The sequence below is a fragment of the Varanus komodoensis genome, unplaced genomic scaffold (genome assembly GCF_004798865.1).
Source record: "Varanus komodoensis strain SLA01 unplaced genomic scaffold, ASM479886v1 scaffold107, whole genome shotgun sequence".
NCBI classification, from domain to species: Eukaryota; Metazoa; Chordata; class Lepidosauria; order Squamata; family Varanidae; genus Varanus; species Varanus komodoensis.
The window spans coordinates 405,035-429,023 of NW_025335305.1; the positions used below are offsets into that span (position 1 = coordinate 405,035).

Here is a 23,989-nt window from a genome sequence, read left to right on the forward strand (position 1 = left end):
TCCACTATTTGTTGCAAACTTATATAGAGTTGGGGGAAAGTGGCCAACTGTGAGAAGAGCACTGCTATGGCACCACCGCCGATGTAAATCCTACTTCGCATAGATCCACTGAATTGAGAGTTAACGTAACACTGGCTGCAACCCCACAGGCGACAACTTGATCAGCTTCATGCCGAAAGACAGGTGGGAGAAAATCGTGGAACCGGGCAGGGGTTTGCTTTCATGGGTGGCAGGGGAACCTTCTCTAAAGCGGTAGTAAGGGGGTTGGAAGACAAAAGAGTAAAGCAGCAGTCGGAATGGGGCTTCAGGGAGGCGTGAACAAAGACACGGACGGGGAACTGCAGCCACCCGTCCATGTGGGAGCGGCACGCTCAACACCTGGTCATGGAAGCTTGAACAAGAAAGGGTCAGGCTAGACGTTGGGTCTCATGTTAAAATGGCTGCCATCCTCTAAAAAAACCAACATGGTCATTAAGCAGTGGGGCTCCTGAAAATGGCAAGGATGTGTGGCAAACGAGGCTTGTCTGTCTTCTCGGGCAAGGCCCCAAAGCCGCAAGGTGTGCAGTCCACGGGGGACTGGGATGCAGCAGGAGGGAGGTGTTGAGTGTACCTGAGGGGGGCGCAGGGCCCAAAATCCGGGAACAGCCTTCAGGAAGGGACACAGCAGGAAATGATGTGGACCGGTAGCACTGCAACTTGGCGAGCCGTGGGAGGAGGAGGCGGCCCCTGCCTCTTCCCAGCATTATTTCTACTAGTCCTTGGGCTTCTTATTCTTCTTATTGAGGATCTTCATGAGGGACTTGGACATGTAATAGGGTTTCTCCTGAGAACCATCATTCCGCTCCAGGTCTTCCACTGCAAGGAGGGATGACAGCTTTCCATCAGGCCCATTCATTTATCACATACCGAAATGTGGTCAAAATGGATGCCAATAATACTCACGGAAACAGAGGAAGAGAGTGTCCACACACATGTTATAGACACTGAAGAATCCTTGGGCTATGAAGTAGGCACCTACCACCACCGTCTAAAGGAGAGATGGGGGAAACATGGAGTGAAGAGGGAGAAGGCAGACCTTTCAACTATAAAGCATCCCAGGCTGATCTATACTTTCAAACACCCTTCCCAAGCATGGTGCCGTCAAATATTTTGGAATACAAGTCCCATCAGTCCCAGTCGGCATGCTCAATGCCAAGCACTGATGAAAGCTATAGTCCTGAAGGGCACTAGGTTAGGGAAGGCTGGCAGTTTCTTCTCTATCCCCATCTCTTCTGCTATGGGGCCAAAAGCTCTTATTTGCTGATCGGAGATAAGAGCTTTTCCTTGCGGAGAAGGAACAGGGAAGGGTGCTTCGTGTTGAGCCATGCAAAGGATTGCCCTGTTTACTTGGGAGAAGGCAGGATTCCCATGCTTGCTTGGTGTTTGGAGCACTATTTGCTGCTGAGTTATTTTCCCTGTGTACTTCTGAGTACGCAATGCGGGGGGGGGGTGCAGACATCACTCTTACTGTAATTTGGTAAAAATGAAATGGAGAGGACTTTCTCAGCCACATCCTATTCCCCCACCTACATTGGAATTAAGGCCCCAGGTGCTTCTCCAACTTGGAATCAAGCCCATGAACCCCACCCTCCCCAAAACGCCCCCACCTCTGGTTTGCTGTGTTCCTGTCTGTCATTTTCTGGAGGCTACTGATCTTGGCAGCTCAAGCGTTATTTCTGCTGCAAAGGCTTCTGCAAAGGCTTTTGTCAAGCACGCTATTATTTCCAAAGCAAGCCGGAAGTTAATCAGATTACTTTATGCTATGTTAGGCCAACTGAGCCACACAAAATTTGGAATAATATTCTACTGCAGAGCCCTACGTGACAGTCAACATTTTTTTCACATCAATTCCTCGCAGTTTTATGCAAGTGACTTGGTTTTTCTGAGGTTCTGGCACTTTTTTTTTGATAATTCAATTTGTGAGCATTGAATAATGGAATACGGACTGGTTGGCATGATTTCTGGTCTAGTTTTCAGGAGGAAATCCTACCAAGGCTGCTTACAAGTAAAAACGCCACATTAATTGAAACAAAACATTATTAAAAATAACTTCTAAGGATCTCCCCTACAAGGCATAAAAGACAGTCCAACTGAAGCAAGAATTGAGTGATCTTGGTTTGTCCGCTTCCATCCCCTCTTCTCCAATTCCCAACTCCCTTCAAAATGATAGAATAGTAGACTTGGAAGAAGACTATAAGGACTCCATCTTGTCCAACTCCTTGCATGAGAAAGAGACTCAGAGAAATGGTCCCAGCTACATACCAGAATGGGCAGCCAGTAGTAATTGAGGACTGGGGACCGGAACTGGGAGTTGCTGATGTGGATTCGATCCGTGAAGAAGAAGAACGCCAGAACACCCACTCCTCCAACCACCAAGAGTTTACCAAAAAGCAGCAGCAGGTCTGTTACTTTATCCAACACTACAACCCTGTGTGGAGAGAAGGTGCAGGGTAGAACAAAGGGAAGCTCCTCCCCTCTCGGGCCTATCGGCCTGCTTTTCCTGGCATCCTTCTTCCCTGCCACCCTCGGCCTCTCGCCCTGGTTACCTGGCAATATTACGCATCAGTAGCTTGAAGGCATTTTTGGCCGATACACAGAAATTCTTTCCATAAATGGCAATCTAAGAGCCAAGACAAAAAAGAGATCAATTACATTTTTGAAGGAATGTCTGACGAGTCCTTTCCCCTCCAAAGCACCCAGCAACACCGCATTTCCCCTTAGTTCTCACTTCCTCAGAACTGATGCTCAGGCGACCCTTCCGCCACCCCACACAACCCAACCATCACTACACACAGGCCGAACTTGTCGTTTGTTGTTGTTTAGTCACAAGTCCTGCCCGACCCATCGCGACCCCATGGACAACATTCCTCCAAGCTCTCCTGTCCTCCACCAGCCCCCGGAATCCACCCAAGCCCACACCCAATTAATTATTATTTTATTTATTATTATTATTTATTTATTAAAACATTTTTATACCGCCCCATTCGCCGAAGCCTCGGGGCGGCTTACCACAAATAAGTTAAATAACATTTTAAAATATATACATTAAAATAAATTACAAATATACAATATAAGTAAAGGTCACTTTCCCCAGACTAGATCCAAGGGGCTTGGATCTCCCCTTTCACCCAAGAGCAAGGCTTACCATAATATAAGCGTTTCTGTTGAGAAACTTGATGAATTTCTCCAGGCACCAGAAGCAACATTTCAGACAGCAAAGAATGCAACGGGCAGCTGGATTGTGGGCATCTGCAAACACCAAGGCAGAATTAGATGCAGGGCATAGAGAGGCCCACATTCCCTCGGTTATGCTCACATGGAGCCTTCTTCAAGGTTGTGTTGGGAGCTTCTGTCCCCTCCTCTTTGTGAACACACGAGCTCAGACTCACAGGTTGGATTCCGCCTTCTCTGGAGGAAAGGGTCCTACTCATGGCGGACCCTTCCTCTACATCACAGCCCACGCCATTCAGTAGGGAGAGCTGTGGTGACTTTCTAACCCAGTTCGCATGAAACAGTGGGTTATTTAGCCCCCGATGAGCCATGCAACATGCCAGCTTGCCATTCTTGAATATGCGACCCCCAAAAGGCTTACAGCATGTCATGCTAGCCTAACTCATCAGGGGTTACTGCCCTAATGATAATATTATTGCAAATTTACACAAGTGTTGATAAGCCTTTGAATAACCCATGATAGGCAAGTTTGGATGACACTCTGCAACCCAGCTGGGGACAGCACATTCAAAATGGCACTTGGCACACTGCAGCATGGAATAACCCATGGTGGGCTCAGCGTGTTGCGCGAAATGGACCTCTGCACAGCAGTTTTGGGGGGGCTGGAGGCTCTGCCATGGGAAGAAGGGGAGGGGGACATCCACTTTCATCAGAGCAATTGCTGAGGTGTAAATTGGGATCCTGCTCAGCACCCACAATGCCTTCATCCTGACCCTTCCAGTTCAAGGCCAGCCTCAAAACCCTCCTGGAATTTGAAAGAGCTCTATCCTAAATTTACCTCCAGTGTTGATTAATTTGACAGGGAAGATTTGGGGCACTTATTGCTGGCCCGCCTTCCTTCCTGGCTTGCACTTGCCTTTCAACTTGTGGTCCAAATATTCCAGTATGATGCGGATAACTTGGACGATGGTGAGGATGAGGGCACCAAACGCGAGAGACCCGATGTGGTACCTGTGGAGAGAGAGAACATGCAGACGCCCCATTGCATGGACACACCTCTTAAAATAGCTTGTGTCAAGATGGAAACGGTTGGCTAGTTGAAAGACCAACATGGAACTGGAGAGGACTCTACAGACGAGTCCTCGGGCACTAACGATGTCATTAAGGTGCAAGGTGGCTGCCCTGCAGATGGACTCCATCTCTCATCAGCTCTGGTAGCATGGCCAATATTGAGGATGATGGGATGACGTAAGAGCATCCTGCTCAAGTGCTGGCCAACCAGATCCTCAGTGAGAAACCCACAAGCAGGACACGAGGGCTTCCACCCAAGCTCCCCGGCAACGGGTGTTCGGAGGCACTAATACTGGAGGAAATACGGGGCCCTCATAACCTGCAGCTATTCGTGGCCTTATCCTCCATAAATCTGCTTAACATCTGCAGTGCCACCACTTTTCCAACCCTTGATGAATGGCCAGAGCTCTCTGAGTCATGGAAAATGTCATCCCCGAGGGCCATCCTGGAACTCAGAGACAGCTGCAGTGTAGAGAATGGGGCAGGGGATGTCAGAAAAGAACCAGTGGACTAATCAAGGCCAATTCAAAATGGATTAGATAAGCATTCTGTTCCAGAAATCCCAGGTTTCCATGCTATCCCAAATTCAGACTTGGCATGTTCTGCTTTTACAGAGGTTAAGTTTCCGTGTGTTTTCTAAACCAAAAGCAAACAGCTTTAGTTACTACTGTGGACTCCTTTTAGAGCAGACATGAGGAACCTCAGGCCCACCAACCATATATGGTCCATAGGTTTCCCCGCATAAGTGCCAGTCTTCTCCACGAGCTCCACCCGCTCCCTCCGCTGATTGGAGATCAGCAACGCAACACAACAGCGAACTTTCCATGGAGGCGAATGGTGTGTGTAAATGTGTCTGGGGAGGGGGGATGAAGGGAACACGAGCGCAGCCTCATGCCCAGGGCTATGTGTTAGCAGCGAGGATGGCTGTGCTCACTTTGACCCATAGTCCTGTCCACCACAGGCCTGGAACCAGTGCAGCTCCCAGAGCAAAACTGGTTTTCCATTTCTGCTGTGCATAGGAACATCAACTGACGATGGTCCCTGGATTCAGCCCCACACCAATAGTTTCGGACCACCATCCTTTATAAATAGGAATGGTTAGGGACATGTTTTTCCCTACCAGAAGAGGCTGGTAACCCTACACAGCAAGGAGACCAGAACCTCTTGTCAGCACAAGGGCCAAATTTGATGTCGGAATAACTCTGGAAAAAAAAATCCAAGAGTTGGTAGGGCTGAAGGCAAAAGGACTGGGGCCAAAATTCCAGTGTTTTTTAGTTTAAAGCTCTTACTATCAGTCGCTTGAGGTTACAAAAAGCATTTCAACCTTTTAGGGTGGGGGGCAAAACCTCACATGATCTGTGGTTATAGGAAAGGGTATGGAGCCAGGAAAAGAAGGCCTGTCCTTCTGAGAAACCCCAGAAGGGGAGATTTGGCCCTTGGCCCTGAGCTTGCTTATTTATTAGGATATTTTTACCCCATCCAATACGAGTTGTCTCTGGACGGCTTACAATATAATAAATACCTAATAAATACATCAAACCATGACAAGGTAAAATGCGACTGAGGATCTATCAATAAAAACATAATTAAAATATTTAAACTTTAAAATATTGGGTAAATTAAAAGGTCTTGACCTGGCTCCAAAAAGCATATAAAGTCGGTGTCAGGCGACCCTCTCTGGGGAGCGAATTCCACAGCCGGGGCGCCACCACGGAGAAGGCCCTCCTCCGAGGGGTCTCTCTCCTCACCTCCCTTCAAGGAGGATTCTCGGAGCAGGGCCTCTGCTGCGGATCTTAAGGGGCGGGAGCAGGGCCGTCTTAACAGCATGATGGGCCCCGGGCAAAGCAGTGGACTGGGGCCCCTACGACAACTACAACTACTGTTAATTTTGGAAGTGTTCCAATTTTCCAAGGGTTAACATACACAGTTTAGTATGGTGCCCACGGGCAAGTGCCCATCAGGTGTATGCGTTGAGGCGGCCCTGGGCGGGAGGGCATATAGGGAAAAAGACGTTCCTTCTGGCTCCTGGTCCCAAGCTTCTGGCTCCCTGGAATTACTCCCACCACCGCCACCATAATCCCCAAAGGGGATGCCGCGGAGGACACCTCCAAACCACAAGCTGCCTACCGCAAGGTCCGAAGGAAGGCACTAATCACAGCGCAGGCCGGAATATCCCGGGGCTTGTTGAAGGCCCAGTAGTAAGAGGCGAAGGCGCCCGCCAGCACACACTGCCCAAGCGCGATGACGAAGTTGAGGCACCAGAGGAAGCCCAGCACGTTGTAGATCTGGAGGTTGAAGATGTTCTGCTGGAACAAGCCTTCCTCGTTGTACTTGTAGAAAATGCACTCCGTCATGCAGGGGAGGTGGGAGCTGCCATTGAAGTTCTGCGAGGGTGAGAGGTGTGAAAGGATGATTTGAAATAAGGGAGGAAAAGAGATTTAAAAAGGTAACAAAGAAAATTACTTAGCCCAAAGGAGGGGAGGGGCCGAAATCAGATAGCACAAGGTGTGGGGAAACAGGCACGTAGGCAGGAGGGCCAAATACTTCCTGATTGTTTATTGACAAACTTGGCAGAGCAAAATGAGCCTACTGTAGCCCACCAGGGGCCGGGCTGGATTGGGAAGAAGGGCAGGTGTTGGGGCAGCACGGAGGAGGTGGGAGGAAAGAGGGTAACCTCTCAGTACCCTATTAGCTAATTGGGGGAAAGGAGGAGGGAACAAGCTGCCCGAGCAGGGTTCAAAAGGAGTGTGTGAACATGTGCTCAGGTGAACAGAACAATGGGAAGGAAACCATTCCTTTCTGTTACCTTCATTGCAATAAAGTTTTAAAAAGAACTCTCTGCATGCCTGGAATATTTTTCTCTTCCGACGGAAAGGAAAGAGTGATCATAACAAGGGGAAATGAGGGCGGAAGGGGATTGATAGCCATGTGTGGAAACAGTCTTGAAAAAGCCGAGGGAGAAATCGTGGCTTAAGGCAAGCTGGACTGCCCCTTTATTTGTAAACCGTCCTGAGAGCGTGCGCTGAAGAGAACGGCCTATCAAAACCTTGAATGAATGAATAAATAGTGCCGATTTAGCCAAACGATCCAGCCACCCTCCTTACTGATTACGAAGAGGCCAGAAAGCTTCTGTCAGGCATGAATCTGGACCCAAGGAAGAGCTGCAATTCTGCTCGAATCGAGGAGGAGAAGAGCTGCCTGGCAAGTTCTCAAAAATGCCAAAAATCCAGGTCTGTCCCCAGCAGCCAAAGAAGCTCCAGGGCTTCACAGTGTGGACGGCCGGAGTGGCATCGGGGCCACAGCATGGAAAGCACATGCCTTGAGTGCTTTCAGAAAAACAATTCATTGGTATTTGCATAAAATTCCATAGTCGGAAAAAGAGTCCATTGGTATTTGCATAAAAGTTAAATGCTAAAGGCCTGCAGAGGTTACCAATGTTGCCCTGCCACTCCTGAATCACTGGGTAGCCGCCGGCTAACCATTTGGAGGTGATCCCCCTTTGCAGTGCCGGGTGTCCAGGCACAGTGGGGCGATGGTAAGATTTATGGTCTTTAAACAACTGATCTGTTGTGTAGACTGCAGTACAGGGCACACTGCTGGATTCTAAGGCAAAGTGGAAGCACAATGGCTTGTGCACATTGAAGAGGGCAGTTATTTTATTTATCTCTTTATTTATTTTTGGATTTATATCCTGCCTTTTTCCTACAAAGGGCTCAAGGCAGCTTACATCTCCTCCTCCACCTTATCCCCACAACAACAACTCTCTGAGGTAGGTTGGGCTGAGAGTCTGTGACTGGCCGAAAGTCACCCAGTTGGCGCCATGGCCGACCAGGGACCAGAACCCAGATCGCCTGAGTCCCAGTCCCAGTCCCATGCTCTTAACCACCACACCACACTGGCTCTTAACCACTACATCACACAGTTGTCAAAAGAAGATGTTTAAGTTAAACATTTTGCAATTTAATAGATGGCATAGGGGTTGTGGATGAAACAACGGAGATAAAAATGTTATTTAAAACAAAGAAGAGGCAGGCAGTCTGGTTCCTTGTGGAAGTCAAAGAGCCAGGCTGGTCTGGTGGATCTGGATAAGGAAGACCCAAGTTAAAATCCCCGCCTAGCCACCCACCCTGCTCCTTGCTCGGCTTCGCACACTGCGTCGGCCTTGATGCCTGCACCGTGCCTTCTGGGAAGCATGGGAAGGCCTCTGCGTGGAAGCACCCCGAGTCGCCTTCGCTCTGGGTGTGGCCACTCACCAGCGGATTGCAGCTTTCATTGCCAGAGACGCCTTTGCACTCAGGGGCGCTGGAATTCATGGGGGCGATGCGATAAAGGGGCGATCCAGAGGTGGCGAGATATCTTAAAGGTGAATACTAGTCAAGGAAGGAGATAATAGAGGTGTAAAACACAAAAAGCGAGATTTTGCCTCCTATCGCTTTTCACCATTTACACACAACAAACTGTGGCTCTTGACAGGGCATTGTGGCCAATTTTATTTTTATTTATAAGTGTGCTCTTAGTTCTTTCTAACTGACCTGTTGAAAAGCTCCAAGAGAGAGTCTTTAAATTCAATAAATGCCAGCATAATAGAAGAGATTCAGGTTTAAGTAAATGAAAAAGGATACACATTGGGATAAATATTCCTCACTTCACTTATGTACTGATGGACTGAACTGGTTGTGAGTACTGGGAAACTGATCACTTCTGTGTGCAGCACCAATGGTGACTTAGGCAAATTCTGAGTGAGAAATGAGTAGGAACCCAGCTATAAATAACACAGCCAAGGATCGAGGTGCTTTCTTATGAATGTATGGAATAGCAAAGTATGGTTTCTGGTTGCCCAAGTTCAAAAAGGATATCGTGAAGTTGGAAAAGTACTCAGAAATGAGCAACCAAAATGATCAAGTCAGTATCAATGCTGCAGCACCTTCCCTGAAGCAGAGAAAACATCTGAACCATTTAGCTTAGAGAAAAATTTACAGAAGGAAGATGACAGAGATATATACATTTATGAAAGCTGTAGAGGCTGTTGGGAGAGAAAATGTTTTTCTTTCCCCTTCAAAAAACCAGAATTCAGTAGATTGTGCTGAAGTATTTGGCCCAGTGCTTTTCAAGAGTTTCAGCAGGCTACGATGAAAGCCGCCCCATCTTCCAAAGAGGGGGCTAATCTTCCAGGCCTGGTGATGGTCTCACTTTTGTGAGGGGTTGCTTTTCTTTTTATAAGCAACAAAAACTCCTTCCTGCTACTTTAGGCTCTCCTGTGCAATGTCCGGCAGCCACATTTCCAGACTGCCTCCAGTAAAGCCTCTTGGGAGGAGAAAAGCATTCAGGCTTGTCTTGCCTTTCAGTTAAAGCAAACCTGTGGTTACCTTGATAAGGGAAGGACCCCCCATCCTTCAAATTAATCCCCCACAAAGTCACCAAATTGAAAGCCAGTATGGCATGAGGAGGCCGCTTATCCCTGTCTGGTCATAGGACTGGCCATCTTTCTCCTCCAACAGCTCGTCTAATCTCCTTTAAAGCTGTCCAGATTGTTCCATCTCCTGTAAGTGAATTCCACAGTTTAATTATGCACTGTGTGAAGCGGTCCTTCTTTTTATCTGTCCTGTATCTCCCACCAATCAGCTTAATGGGATGACCTCTTTGGGTTGTTATATCATGAGAAAGGGAGAAAAATGTCTCCCTTTCCAATCTTTTCTGCACTACAATCTACAATGCTACCTACAATCTTTTTCTTTAAAATAAGCAAGCAAGCAAGCAAACTCTCTGCAAGCAGAAAATTACCACAACAGGGAGAGGTCTGGCATGCTAATATATTTCTTCCAGGCAGTTTGTTGTTGTTTGCGGGGCGGGCGGGGGGGGGTGGGATAAAAATGCTATTCCAAACATGTAGTCTGTATAGTCTTATTGCTGTATTAGCTCATTTCCCAGCAATGGGACAGGATCATAGAACAAGATACAAGTCTCCAGTTCGAAAGGATACAGGGCGGTCATTCCCCAGTAGGCCACGCATATCACCAGCAAGATGAAGGTCAGAATGGGATAAAGGAGGGATGACATCATGTACCCAATGGCTCTGCGGAAGAAGGCGACAGGCACCAATAAATACACAGGGCGTGGGGCCTTCCCCTACCACAGTTTAATTATGCACTGTGTGAAGCGGTCCTTCTTTTTATCTGTCCTGTATCTCCCACCAATCAGCTTAATGGGATGACCTCTTTGGGTTGTTATATCATGAGAAAGGGAGAAAAATGTCTCCCTTTCCAATCTTTTCTGCACTACAATCTACAATGCTACCTACAATCTTTTTCTTTAAAATAAGCAAGCAAGCAAGCAAACTCTCTGCAAGCAGAAAATTACCACAACAGGGAGAGGTCTGGCATGCTAATATATTTCTTCCAGGCAGTTTGTTGTTGTTTGCGGGGCGGGCGGGGGGGGGTGGGATAAAAATGCTATTCCAAACATGTAGTCTGTATAGTCTTATTGCTGTATTAGCTCATTTCCCAGCAATGGGACAGGATCATAGAACAAGATACAAGTCTCCAGTTCGAAAGGATACAGGGCGGTCATTCCCCAGTAGGCCACGCATATCACCAGCAAGATGAAGGTCAGAATGGGATAAAGGAGGGATGACATCATGTACCCAATGGCTCTGCGGAAGAAGGCGACAGGCACCAATAAATACACAGGGCGTGGGGCCTTCCCCTTGAACTGGCTTCCACTCGGAGCAAAGACAAGAGGCAGAGAGATCCACTCACCGGCTGGCTTCCTTGATGAGCGCAATGGCAATAAAGATCCGGTTACGGAGGAACAGCAGGGTGAGCAGCATAATGGCTTCCAACACCGAAAGGATTATCACTGAAGGGGAGAAAGAGAGCGGTATAAAGAGGACATAGAAAGTAGACTGGCAGTTCTGCACCATGGTTTGCCAGGGACACATCCTATCTATCTATCTATCTATCTATCTATCTATCTATCTATCTATCTATCTATCTATCTTTTGATTTATATCCTGCCTTTTTCCTACAAAGGGCTCAAGGCAGCTTACATCATTCTCCTCCTCCATCTTATCCCCACAACAACAACTCTGTGAGGTGGGTTGGGCTGAGAGTCTGTGAATGGCCCGGAGTCACCCAGTTGGCTCCATGGCTGAGCGGGGACTAGAACCCAGATCACCTGAGTCCCAGTCCCGTGCTCTTAACCACTACACCACACTGGCTCTCTACACCACATTTTGAAGCTCAAATCATGCTTGAGATTCTAAACCACGGTTAATGCAAACCATGGATAAAGTTGGAGCCTTTGTCTCCATGAACCAAACTCTTCCATTCCTTCAGGTGTGGAGGTCTCTTACCAGGTTCACAACAAGTCACAACTGGAAGGGGAGTTTTAGTCACTGGGAAGTCTGTGAGCCTGGTTCAGATGGACAGGGCAGCCCACTGTGGTTTAATTTACCTTCAGACTTTTTAAACTTGCGGAGATTATAAGAAAGGCAGAAGGGGAGGATTCTAATTATTTAAAGAATGAATGCTGGTCCTGCCTTCCAAAGCAAATGAGCCCAAAGACACTAGCATAACTGACAAAGACTGGGCTTTTTTTTCAAATAGTATAAAAGTAAATTTTATTCCATTATCTTTTAATTTTAAACTTGCTATATTACTTGAATTTAACCACAGGCTGCTCTGAAATGCTTCCCTGGCTCCTGGCCACAAGATTCCTGTCTCGGGTCGAATGTGACACTCCTGTTGCCTTTCGCACATTGCTCCTCCCTCCCCACACCCCCTCCCTAACCCACCCCCTCCCCAAGCCAAAGGAAGCCCACCCCCCACCCCAGACTTACAGGCCGCAAGCCACGTTTCCTTGACGTTGCCATAGACTGACAGGTTGGTGGTAAATCCAATGGTCTGGATGGTGGCACCCTTCTTCTTGAGCTCACTGTATTCCATATAGGAGTGATAGATTCCTGGGAAGCACAATGCAGGAATTGAGAGAATTCCCCCTCACAGGAATGGTTTCCAGTCCCCATCATGGCAATGGGTCCCTGCATGCTGGGCTAGAAGATGCTGCCTGTCCACAAATGGCAACCTCCGCTTCCGTATGTAACAGCCAACCCAAACAGCTTCAGGACAGAACCCCGAGCTGGAACCCAGACCTGTCCAGCCAGTATCTGATGGAACTACTCCATGGTGGCACGAGAAAGGAAGAAATGCCACAGCCAAAGGGCATTTCTGGGGACTGAGGAACAGCATGGCCAGGTGTCCTACTTTACGGAGGACAGTCCTCTGAAGAGCTGCCAGAGGAGGTCCCTGTTTAAAGCTGCCCTATATGGGACGCCCTATTCAAACCTTGTTACTCTGACTGCTCTTTAGAAGGCCAGATGCTGAAGATGAAACTCAAATACTTTGGCCACCTAATGAGAAGGAAGGACTCCCTGGAGAAGAGCCTAATGCTGGGAACAATTGACGGCAAGAGAAGAAGGGGACGGCAGAGGATGAGGTGGCTGGATGGAGTCACTGGGGCAGTTGGTGTGAACTTGGGTGCACTCCTGGGGATGGTGGAGGACAGGAAGCCCTGGAGGAGTGTTGTCCATGGGTCAGATGCGACTTCACAACTAGTTACAACAACAACAACCCTTGAAGAACCATAAGAAGGGAGTGCTGGGCCACTGAAGTTGTGTGGAAAAAATAATGCCAGACAAGAGTGATCTTTCGTCTGACGCAGCATGCCTCCTCTGACATTCATACCAGTCAGCCGGTCAGTCTTAATCACTATGCTATTTACTTCTATTTAAATTAGTTACTTAAACTCATAAATCTAATTTAAAATATTTCAAAATTTGCATGTATAGAAATCCATCAGCACATGCAAACCGCCCTCTTTTTGTGGTGCATGTCCTCCTTTTTGGCAATGTGTCAAATCAGCGATTTGGCAACGCATGGCATGAGCGGAGCCGGGAGTCAGACTGGATGGCCTGGGAGGCCCCTTCTGACTCTCTCAGTTTCTATGTCAATGGCCATCCGACGGAGCAAACTTTGCCTCGTGGGTTACGATCCCTGAAAGGGAACTAAAGGTCTGTTTCACATTCATGTTCCCACTGCAGACAGTCGGCCAGCACTGAGCTGATGGGAAATGAGGATTTTCCATTCTACTGGGGAAATGGACCCTGGTCCCGCAGACCGAAGCGGCACACGGAGGGTTCTTTCCCAAATCCTGCCCTTCTCCACGGTGAAAGAAATCCCGGCTGTTATCTCCAGCTGCTGACCCTCCTGGATGTGCACAGAGGCAGCCAGCAGGGAAAACTGCAAGCAGTCCGGGGGGGCAAGGAGAGGAAGAGATGCTTATGACGTGAAGGGGCACCGCTGCCCCACGGCAAGCAGCTGGGGCCCGGGCTGCAGCACCCTTGGCTGCCGCTTCACTCACCGTAGGCAGTGACTGCCAGCACGCCCAGGATGAGGATCCACACCAGAATCCCGGCCGTGAACCTCAGCAGCAGGAGGAAGAGGAGGCTGAGCACCATGGCGATCAGGAGCCCTCTGGAGGTCGGAAGAGAATGACGCGCTTTGAGCAGCCCGTGTGCAGCGTGGCGTTTGCCCCTGTGCCCCTGTCTGAACTCAAAATCCCCCTGAGCTCCCGACTCCTGTCCCTGCTGTGCAAAGGAACAAAGCCCAGAGGATGACAGAGTTTGGCCAACGCCTTTTAAAGGTCCGGAGGTGTTTGGCGGATACACTGGGGTTGAACAGACGAGGGTCACGCAGGGTCAAATTCCCACCCAGTTACCTCAGGAGAGTTAGCCTCTTTCAGCTTCACCTCTAGAAGAAGATGGAGCGTTCTTGACCTTTGCTATCCTGAGTTAGCCGGCCATGCCCTGCTCTGCAGGACTCCATTACATTCCCTCTGCGGAAAGGCCAGCCAGCATTCCATGGCCATCGAGCAAGTTTGTTCCGCAGTAGGCTGCTTGTGGGGGCCCCCTTCAAATTTTTTTCCTAAAGGGACTTCCACACTGCTTGGAAGTGCAGCTTTCTGCTAATTTGTGCTTGGGTGATGCTGCTGTTTTGGTTGCGTATCTCCCTAAACAGCTTGGGGGCAGGATATCAGAAGGAACGCCTGTCTCCACACATCCCTAACATCCTTAGCATATTATTATTATTATTATTATTATTATTATTATTATTATTATTATTACATTTCTATGCCGCCCCTTGCCGAAACCTCGGGGCGGCTTACAACACAATAAAATACATTGAAATACAATAGAACATAATAAATTACCATTAAATACAAAAATACAAAAAATACACTGAGTTACAAACATAATAATATAAAATTAAAATTATCAGTATAAAATAAGTAAATAAATAATATAGGAGGAGAAAAGAGAAGGAAGAAGAAGTTGCCCTGGCCAGATCATATGTTTTAACAATTAAAATGATGTTTAAATAAAAAGGTCTTTTATTCATATTCTATGAATGCCCTTCCATGTGAGCCCCCACCAATGAAGTAAGGGGGGGAATGGCAGGGAAAGGGACTTTTTCAGTTATCTTGCCTCTTCTCTGGAATGTCCTCCCTACGGAGCCGCAGTTGGCACCCTCACAACTCAGTTTCCATTGCCAGGAAAAGACATTTTTGTATAATTTATGGTTTTATGAAGTTTTTCACTGCTTGCTTTTATTGTCACGTGCATTTGTCTCCTGTTCCCACTGTTATTGTAAGTTTTTACAATGTCTAGATTTACTAGTATTTAAATTCATTGATTTTATTCTCTCTGTCATTGATTATTGCTTTTGTGAGCTGCCCAGATAGCCCGTGGGCTGTAGGGTGGCATAAAAGCATCATGAATTAATTAATGAATGACTAAGCAAGCAAGCATCACACTCATAACTGAACATCAGAAATAGAGGTAATGATCATTCTTAGGCTAGTACTGTTCAGAGTGCGGCAAGCTTCTGCCATCCCAAAGGATCCATTCTCCTTTTAGTGCAACTCTTCTGGCAGCTAACATGTAAATTGTATCAAGTTCAGAATACCCCCCAAAGAGCCCTACAAGTGGTACCAGCAGGAGGAATGCAGGACCCAAAGCAGCCTCCATGGTGGAAAAACACCAAAGTTCCTCCTCTGTGACCAATGGAAAATCTACTCAATATTTCATTGCTGTTCATGTACTTTCCATGCATCCATAAGGGCTAGAAACTTGATTTATTTCAAAACAAAAGCAAAGAGAACCAAGGCCTTGAATTCCAAGCCAGAATCCACATCCCATGCTCACACAGTGAAATCACATGCAAACGAGTTATACACAGCTCTGGCCACAACCGTACACCAGTTGTGCCTTCAAGAGTTGTGTTCATTCTTTTGGGAAATATACAGTGCGAATCTCCAGACCACTCACATCAGGATCCAGTACCAGGACCGTGAAAAATCCTCAAATATCTTCAGTCCAATATTCTTTGCACCAATAGAGTTCAGAAGCTCTCTGCCAAGAGAGGGAACCGCAAAAGGACCATTAGAGGGGAATTTGCAATTAGAAAATGAGAACCGCTGCCGAAGTTGGGCTTGAGGAAGGAGGGAAAGCTAGCAAACAAGCTGAGGCTGCTTGGACCACACCGGATAGGCTAGACGTGCCCCATGGTACACATCGTGAGCGGAGCTGGCTGGAACCAGGGGTCAGACTAGATGGCCCAGGAGGCCCCTTCTGACTCGCTCTGTTTCTATTACAGGACAGGAGGTGTCTGTCTAGGGCAGTGCTGGTTCTAACTTGGGCTACACTGGGGCTGGCAACTTCTCCTTTCAATGGATTATTAAATACAAATTTATCCAAACAGAAAAAATAAGCCCTGAAGAACAACCGAAGTGCTACAACTTCCCCAAAAGAAAGCTTGCATGACTGAGAATGTTACTAAACCATATTTGTAAGAATGAAGCTGTAAGCAGGTTTACAAGGAATTACGGTTCACCAGTTGACCTGGATGGTGTCCCAAGAGAAAAGGCTGGGTCAAAGTCCGATCACTTGGATCAGAAAGGTATTTGAGTAATGAACAGACCATGTTATCCCCGGTCAAAAGTACTTAAAGTTTCCACTTAACAATTAATGATCCAAAATATCATGTAAGGTATATACATCAGAAAACAGGATAGATGTCTAGAAACATGTGAAGACTTGAGTTTAACTGGCAAATCTTGAATAAGGAGTTATTTTGAATAAGTTATTCGAATAAGACAGATAAGAATATCTTACTTAGCCTGAAGGGTGCACGGGTAAAGCCCCTTTTTAATAGATTTGAATGTTATCAATGTCTAGTAACAATAAAATTAGACTGTGAACCTGAATTCATGGGATAGCTAACAATACCAGTTCTGAGGTAATTTCTACAAGAAGAAGTATATATGCGTGTGTGGATTTTTGGATGCCAGAGTTTCTTATGAGATGCTCACCAGGCATGTGTCCCAATCAGCTGAGTACCTTGTTCAGTGCCATCTTACTTCAAATGAGATCTTTTTCTCTTTCTGTGCTTAAGCTAGTAGGACTAGAAGTCTTAGCAACATGGGATTTGCTGCCATGGGAGGTAGTGATGGCCACCAGTGGGATGGCTATACAAGGGGAACGGACAGATTTCTGAGGGTGGCTACTGGCCTTGCTGGCCATGTGCTCCTGCCTTTACCAGAGGTAGCCTCCCTGCGCACACCCGTTGCTGGGGAGCTTGGGCAGGGGGAGTTCTTGCACCCCCCCCCCCGCTTGAGGGGTCCTGCGGGCTGCTTGCTCGCAGTCCAGACTGCTGGACTAAATGGACCCTTGCTCTGATCTAACAGGCTTTTCTTATGTCCTTAAGAAACATTCCCTGATATTTTGTGTGTTATATTTTTGTTGTGATATTACATTTCTAATAACCATGAAAGTTGGATCAAAATATATATTTTCTTCACTAATTCTTGGTAGTATCTATCAACCATTTTAGTGTATGCTTCGCTTGAAGTGTGTGGATCAGATAATGGTAATTAAATAGCAGCCAAAGGCTTAATAAATACCGATACTATCACCTGAAGACAGCCGAGTTTTGGTTACTGGACAGTAGAGAAATGTAATACAAATAACTACACAAAGCACTCTCCAAAGGCCAAATCCATGACAGTGCAATAACAGCTTTCCCCTTGCCCAGCCTCAAGGGATAGAGGCTACGAGAAGAGGGAGGCTCTGTGGCACCATGGCTGGATGCATCAGCCTGACGGGTCAATTTGGCCACCAGTTATCTCCCCCCCCCACCCCCACCTTGGTCTGCACTGACAGGCAGAAGCTCCCCAGCGCTGCAGGCTGGGCTCTTTCCTAAGCCCACCTCAAGGGGCCAGGGACTGAACCGCGGCCCCTTCTGCACGCCAAGAACGTGTCCCGCCACGGAGTGCTGTCTCTTCCCCAGCTGTTGGACATTGGTTCAACTGTGCAGGTGACTCTAGCGACCCATGCAGGTTTTCTGTAGCTATCAAGACTCAGGCAGAGTAACAGCCTGGGCTTATGATAACTGAAGGACAGTGTCTTCCTGCTGAATCTCCCCCAAGTCCAGGCCTTCCTCAGCAGGCCGGTTTCTTCCGCTGCCTGAAGCGTGGAGGTGCTTGCCCAGGACAGCATCTTCCACAGCAGCAGGCCTGCGGAAATCCCTCCCTCCAACTCCTTCCTTATCAACAGAGAGAGAGAGAGAGAGAGAGATGGACATGAGGGCGTGCGTGTGTGTGTGTGTGTGCTAGACAAGAGGAAGTGCTTTGTGGTTCTAAATAACGTGAGATTACTGATTGATTGCTTTTAAACTCTGGTGTGCATTGTTCTCCTTTCCACCTCTACTGGGACTATTACATAAGATGGTTGAGATCTAGGTTAGATCTCCTGTTTTAAATATGGGCCAAACAGAGCCATATGCATCAGGGTGACTTGGATCAGAACCGTGGCAAGGGGGGAAGGAGAGGACACCTTTTCTCCTTGCCCTCTGGAGAGTTCACCAAACCCCCGCATCCCACCAAAGCTGTTGTTTTCCCACTAGGGGAACACCTCATGCTCCCATCACTAGGCTCCCACCCCTTTGGATGCTGTGAATGGAGTGAAAGCTGCACTGTGAAGAAAGCTGACACAAAGAAACTGGATGCAATCGAAACCTGGTCGAGAGGAGACCCTTCGATGAACAGAAAGAGCAATGTTCTGGTCTAGTGGGTCCTAGACCAGAATGTTTTGGAGGGCATTCATTCATAGTGTCCCCATAAGTCCAAGGTGAGTTGATGGCACTTAACAACAAGAAAGAGATGGGAGATCCAGTCATGGATTCCTATTGTCTCATCTTGCTATGTCCTGAGAACTCCTACATACGGGTGCAAAAGGGAAGGTACCACGTTAATCGGGAAGGTGCCGCTTCAGTCATATTCCTAAAGAGTCCCATGGTTTATGGTCATTTTGACTGAAGGTCTAGAGGAAAGGACTTACTCTGTACCAGACTTGATGTGCTCCAGGGTTTCATTGGTCGACAGACCATTCACATGAAAGTTACCAGGCTGAGACATGTTGAGACTAGGGAAGCAACGATTAAGGACTGTGTAAAGAAAGAGACGCGGATTAGAAGAGTTCCAAAGAACTGGGGGTTAGCATTAAACTACACACCTGCAGTCCCCGGGCTTCAGGGGCGATTACGGGCCCAAACCGGGAAGGGTATTTCATGTGCTTGTGATGAGTTGCACCAAGGTCCTACGGAGTTTCCCCAACAACCCACTGAAGGTTCATCCGACACAGCCAACTTATGATGGGCAAATCTATAAAGGCTGTTTTCTCCCAGATCCCCTCTTTTTTTTCCTTCCAATCTTATTTTTCAATCTGATTCATCCCATACTCTGAGAATTTCTCCAGTCTGAATTTCAGAGCCTCCCAGACTGACAATATTTTTAAAAAGTTGCGCAGAGAAATTCATTATGCACTTCTCTTAATACATGTTATTGTATGTAGTTCTGCTCAATAGGCATAGTTTGTAAGCACTTTTCAACACTGTTTTCAGTAATATGCATTTTTGTGTGTACTTTCCCTTAATATGTGCATTTTATACTTTTTTAAATTAGAGAACTCCATTGAAAAATTTGGAGACATGAACATTTCAAAGGATGAAATATGACAGAGCAAAATAATGAAGACATTACTCCTTTATCCCTACTGCCAACACATTTTTAATCCTCACCTCTGACATGAAATTCATAAGAGCTCAACATTTGGAAAACTGAAACTATCCATTTCCCCATATTTTCCATATTTTTCCTTGCAATAAATATTATTCCTTATTGAATTTATATTCCACCTTTCCTCCAACATGCCAAAGAAGTACATATGGGCTCTCCCAATCCAAGTTTATCCGCACAATTTATTTATTTAATTTTTTCCCTAGACCATCCCATTACCAAACTCTTGGGATGGTTTAACAATACAGAATGTAAAAAATCTAAAACACAGCATCCTAAAATTCAACTAATAATAAAACCCCAATTAAAACAGTCAGGTCTTAAAACATTGAAAAAATAAAAAGGTTTTGGCCTTGTGCCAAAAAGAATAAAGTGACAGCGCCAGGCAAACCTCTCTGGGGAGCGAATTCCTCTGTGGGGTGCCACCACAGAGAAGGCCCTTCTCCGGGTAGCCACCCTCCTAATCTTCAGGAACGGCAGCTGGAGAAGGGCGTCTGCCCCAGATCTTAATGGGCAGGAGGGCACATATGGAAGGAGACGCACTTCAGGTAACCTGGCCCTAAGCTGTTTAGGGCTTTACAGGTCTTCACCAGCACCTTCAGTTGTGAAGGATTAATTTTGCCAGAGGTGTTGCTTTTCCTTTTGCTGTTCCAATGTGATGGGAGAAGCAGCACCTCAGATGATTGTTTCTTTCCGTACAAGAGAAGTGCTTATATGAAGTATCGGTAGATGGTGACTCCACTGAGACTGAGCCTGCATTTAGCACTTACTTGGCGTGGTGGGGAGGGTGAATTCAGGACAAAGTTGCTGATTGAGAATGTCTGCAACACTCTAGGAAAAAATCAAGACTGTTATTTGTTTTCCAGTGCAGATTAAGTCACTCGTATAAAATACCGTTTTTATACTGTTTCTGTGTTCTATTCCTCAACTAAGTAAAGCACCACAACGGCTCTTAGCATTGTCTGGGAGAAGCTGTGCCTGTATTTTCACTGCATTGCTATGCTATAATCATGCCTTCTAATGGCAAACACAAGTAGCAAATGCCAGCGTCAGAGGTGATACAGAAATGAGAGAAAGGTGTTTCCGTGCTCAGCCAGACCCTGAGGTTTGCAGAACTACCAACTCCCTCTATTAAAAAACACAGAAACAACCTAATGACCATGGAAAATACTCCGCAGTCATGGATGATTGAGTGACAGCTGTGCCGGGGGAGGAAAGGCAAACAGGGGAAATAAACGGGAGGCCATGGTCGGTTGGATGGATGGGTGGCATCCTAAATAGGTGCACCCCTTTTAGAAGGTGAGAATACACTGAAATATTTTGTTGTAAGTCCCACTCTTATCATACCCCATCTCATTAAAGACTGTTGCCTCAATTATATGAAAGGCAGCGCAGTATAGTGGTCAGAGTGTTGAAGTGCAATCCAGGTTTCAGTCCCCACTTGGCCATGGAGCTCACTGGGTGACTTTGGATCAGCCACTGGCCAGGTTTGCATGAGCATAGAGAAATAAAACATAGTGGTATGTGGAATTCTATCTCCCTTTGGGAGATGCTCACTGCCTCATAGAAACAGAGAAACAGAGTGAGTCAGAAGGGGTCTCCTGGGCCATCTAGTCTGACCCCTGGCTCCTGCTCACACCATGCCCACCCTGTGCATGTCTAGCCTATCTTTGAACACCCTCACCGATGGGGCCTCAACCACCTCGCCTCATGCCGTAGGTGCCAGTTAAAGATCTATTTCTTTATCTTGGCCTTCCCTGAAGGGCTGTGCTTCCCTGTTTGTCTGTAATGAAAGTATTGTCCCGCTCCAGCTTGTGATGGGCATGCATGGGGAATGGAAGTTATTTATTAAATAACCTTTTTATCTACCTGCATTTGCATGCTTCCGAACTGCAAGGTTGGCAGGAGCTGGGACGGAGCAACAGGAACTCACCCCATTGTGCAGATTTGAACTGGCGACCTTTCGATCTACCAGCCCAGCAGCACAGCGGTTTCAACCACTGCGCCACCTGCAGTCCCAATTGACTTTAATGCTATATTAATATGCTATATAAATGCTTCAGCAATTTTTCTGTATTTTAATTGTACTTTAATATACACTGTAAAGAACTTTGTGAACCACTTGAAGATATTCCAAGTTCATCCAGCAGGATATAAATCTATTTAATAAATAACTTCCGCTCCCCATGCATGCCCGTCACATGCATGCGGGTGGAGCGGTGGGGTGGGGCGCACATTTACTCTTAGCCATGTGCTTGCCATGACCTGCAAACCAAGGTCAGCTGCAGTCCTTGTAGCAAGACCAACGAGCCACCACTCTCTGGCACATGACTGATTTGTATGTAGGAGGCGGAGAAATGTATGTATTTATTTAATACATTTGTCTACCACTGAACATAAACCACTGTGCCTTACTTCCCCTCCATAGTCATGTGAACTAAGTTACAGGCTCCCAGCCTAAGGTGAATTCTCTAGGAATTCTCCCAGGAATTTTAGTTTCCGTCTGATTTAAATTCTGAATATAGTTAAACGTTTGTACTGCACATCAGTTTTACTCTTTTTTCTTTTATTTTATGCTGAATTTTATATTTCAAATTATTGTGAACTGCTTGGGGAGCTTCAGCAATTGGACAGTATAAAAATATAGGAAATGAACTACTTTGCAGGAATCTTGTAAGGATAAAATGGAGAAGATAATTGCTTTGGGCTCCTAGTAAGAGGGAAAATAATCAGATACCAGTGCAGTAACCAACAAAGAAAATTTGTCCTATATTGCACAATGCAAATTGTCATTATTAACTTTCTTCAAGTTCTGGTTTGTGCCAAGTCACAAAACCCCTGGATAGAGGCTCAGGCAAAGGACTGCTGATGTATCTGAAACCTGCCTTGCCTTGGGACAGATTCTGAAGGCTGCCTGGGAGGACCTTAAATATTAATATTGTATTAATTAATATCACAGTGTGTTCGGAGCTGAAGAGAAGGACATGCTCGCGATAAGGAAAATGATTTCTACACGTGGGCAGAGGAACTTCTGCATCAATGGTTCCTAACTTACCAGCTTGGTAGTATTCAGGTCAAAACCCGGCTGGCACAAAGCTGAGTTCCATATTTTGGAAGGTGCCGAGGCAGTTGAAGGAACGAAGTCTGTTGGAGGCACCACCCAGAAACTGTCAGTGCAGGACGCCACACAGATCTAAAAAGGAAAGGAAAGGAGGAAGCGTTTGGGGTCAGCTCAGGTGGAGTCTGCAAAGTTCTGGATGTCTGCTAGGATGCTGCAGAAATCTAGTCACCGTGTCTTGTGCACAGAGGTGTGCCTGGCACCCCCATGGGGGTCCTTCTGGCAGAAGGTAGCAACCTGACTTCCCATGCTGGACTGACATGCATGAAAGAAGGGCTGTAACTCAGAGGCTGAGGACATGCTCTGTATGCCACAGGGACACAGAAACAGAGCGAGTCAGAAGGGGTCTCCCGGGCCAAGGTGACCCCCGGCTCCAGCCGGCTCCGCTCACGACATGCCCACGATCTGCATGTCCAGCCTATCCTTGAACACCCGCACCAACGGGGCCTCAACGACCTCTCGTGGAAGCCCATTCCACACCCTCGGGGTCCTGACTGTCAGGAAATGCTTCCTGGCATGTGAATTGAACCTGGGTTCCCTGAGCTTCACTCCGTTGGAGCGCATCCAGTCTTCCTCTGCAGGGGAGAATAGGTCTCTACCCAACTCTGTGTGTCATCCCCTCACATACCTGTATGTCGCCAACATAACCCCTCTGAGTCTCCTTTTCTCCAGGCTGAAGAGACCCAGTTCCCTCAGTCTCGCCTCATACCCCGTCCCCTGCAAACCGGCCACCAACCTTGTGGCCCTACGCTGCACTGACTCCAACCTGGCTATAGCCTTTCTGTAATGAGGGGCCCAGACCTGAGCACAATACTCCAGTTGCAGGCGCACCAGAGCTGCACCAGAGGCCACACCTTGGTCTGTGTCTCCAAGCAGTGCTGGGAAAGACTTCCTGAAACCTTGGAAGAACCATTACCAACCAGCACAGGTGAGAGATGAAAAATGTGCAGCCCTCCGGATGCTGATGGGCTAGAATTCCCATCAGCCCCAGCCAGCATGGACAAAGGCCCAGGAATGGTGGGACTGGACATCCAACACTGGGAAAGGCTGCAGGTTCCCCATCCATGAACAGACACTTTTGAACTGTATTCAGCAGTCTGATGTGTAATATAAGGTAGCGTCTGAAGTTCCTAGACATTTAGTATATGAAGCTTTCTCTGCCACGCAGGTTAAGCCACTAGTGAAGAACATAAGAAGAGGCCCTTGGACCCTCTGGGGCCCATCCAGTGCAGCATTCTGCTCACTCGATGGCCGGCCGGCTGTCTGCAGCAGCGGTTCCCAAACTTTTAGGGTCATGGAACCTTTCTGAAGACATTTTTTTTATCATGGAGCTCTAACTCTATCCCAGATTTTTACAAAGTATTATGAACTTGCAATGTTCTTCCTTCTTTCATCTGTTCC

At 47.1% G+C, this 23,989-nt stretch overlaps 1 protein-coding gene across 1 annotated transcript in view; it reads right to left on the reverse strand.

Annotated features, from left to right (window-relative positions):
• Positions 1 to 523: 523 nt before the first annotated feature.
• SLC44A4 (solute carrier family 44 member 4) overlaps positions 524 to 23,989 on the reverse strand; it is a 52,565-nt gene continuing 29,099 nt past the window's right edge. Inside the window, exons 6-21 of the mRNA XM_044419755.1 lie at positions 22,526 to 22,663; positions 20,241 to 20,301; positions 18,734 to 18,839; positions 15,665 to 15,748; positions 13,699 to 13,811; positions 12,119 to 12,241; positions 11,037 to 11,136; positions 10,838 to 10,930; positions 8,535 to 8,637; positions 6,409 to 6,665; positions 4,127 to 4,221; positions 3,185 to 3,288; positions 2,586 to 2,659; positions 2,302 to 2,467; positions 943 to 1,027; positions 524 to 855 (exon numbers count right to left, since the gene is read on the reverse strand). Of these exons, the coding sequence (XP_044275690.1) occupies positions 752 to 855; positions 943 to 1,027; positions 2,302 to 2,467; positions 2,586 to 2,659; positions 3,185 to 3,288; positions 4,127 to 4,221; positions 6,409 to 6,665; positions 8,535 to 8,637; positions 10,838 to 10,930; positions 11,037 to 11,136; positions 12,119 to 12,241; positions 13,699 to 13,811; positions 15,665 to 15,748; positions 18,734 to 18,839; positions 20,241 to 20,301; positions 22,526 to 22,663 (1,806 nt within the window). The 3' untranslated portion in view covers positions 524 to 751. The remainder of the gene's footprint in view (positions 856 to 942; positions 1,028 to 2,301; positions 2,468 to 2,585; positions 2,660 to 3,184; positions 3,289 to 4,126; positions 4,222 to 6,408; positions 6,666 to 8,534; positions 8,638 to 10,837; positions 10,931 to 11,036; positions 11,137 to 12,118; positions 12,242 to 13,698; positions 13,812 to 15,664; positions 15,749 to 18,733; positions 18,840 to 20,240; positions 20,302 to 22,525; positions 22,664 to 23,989) is intronic.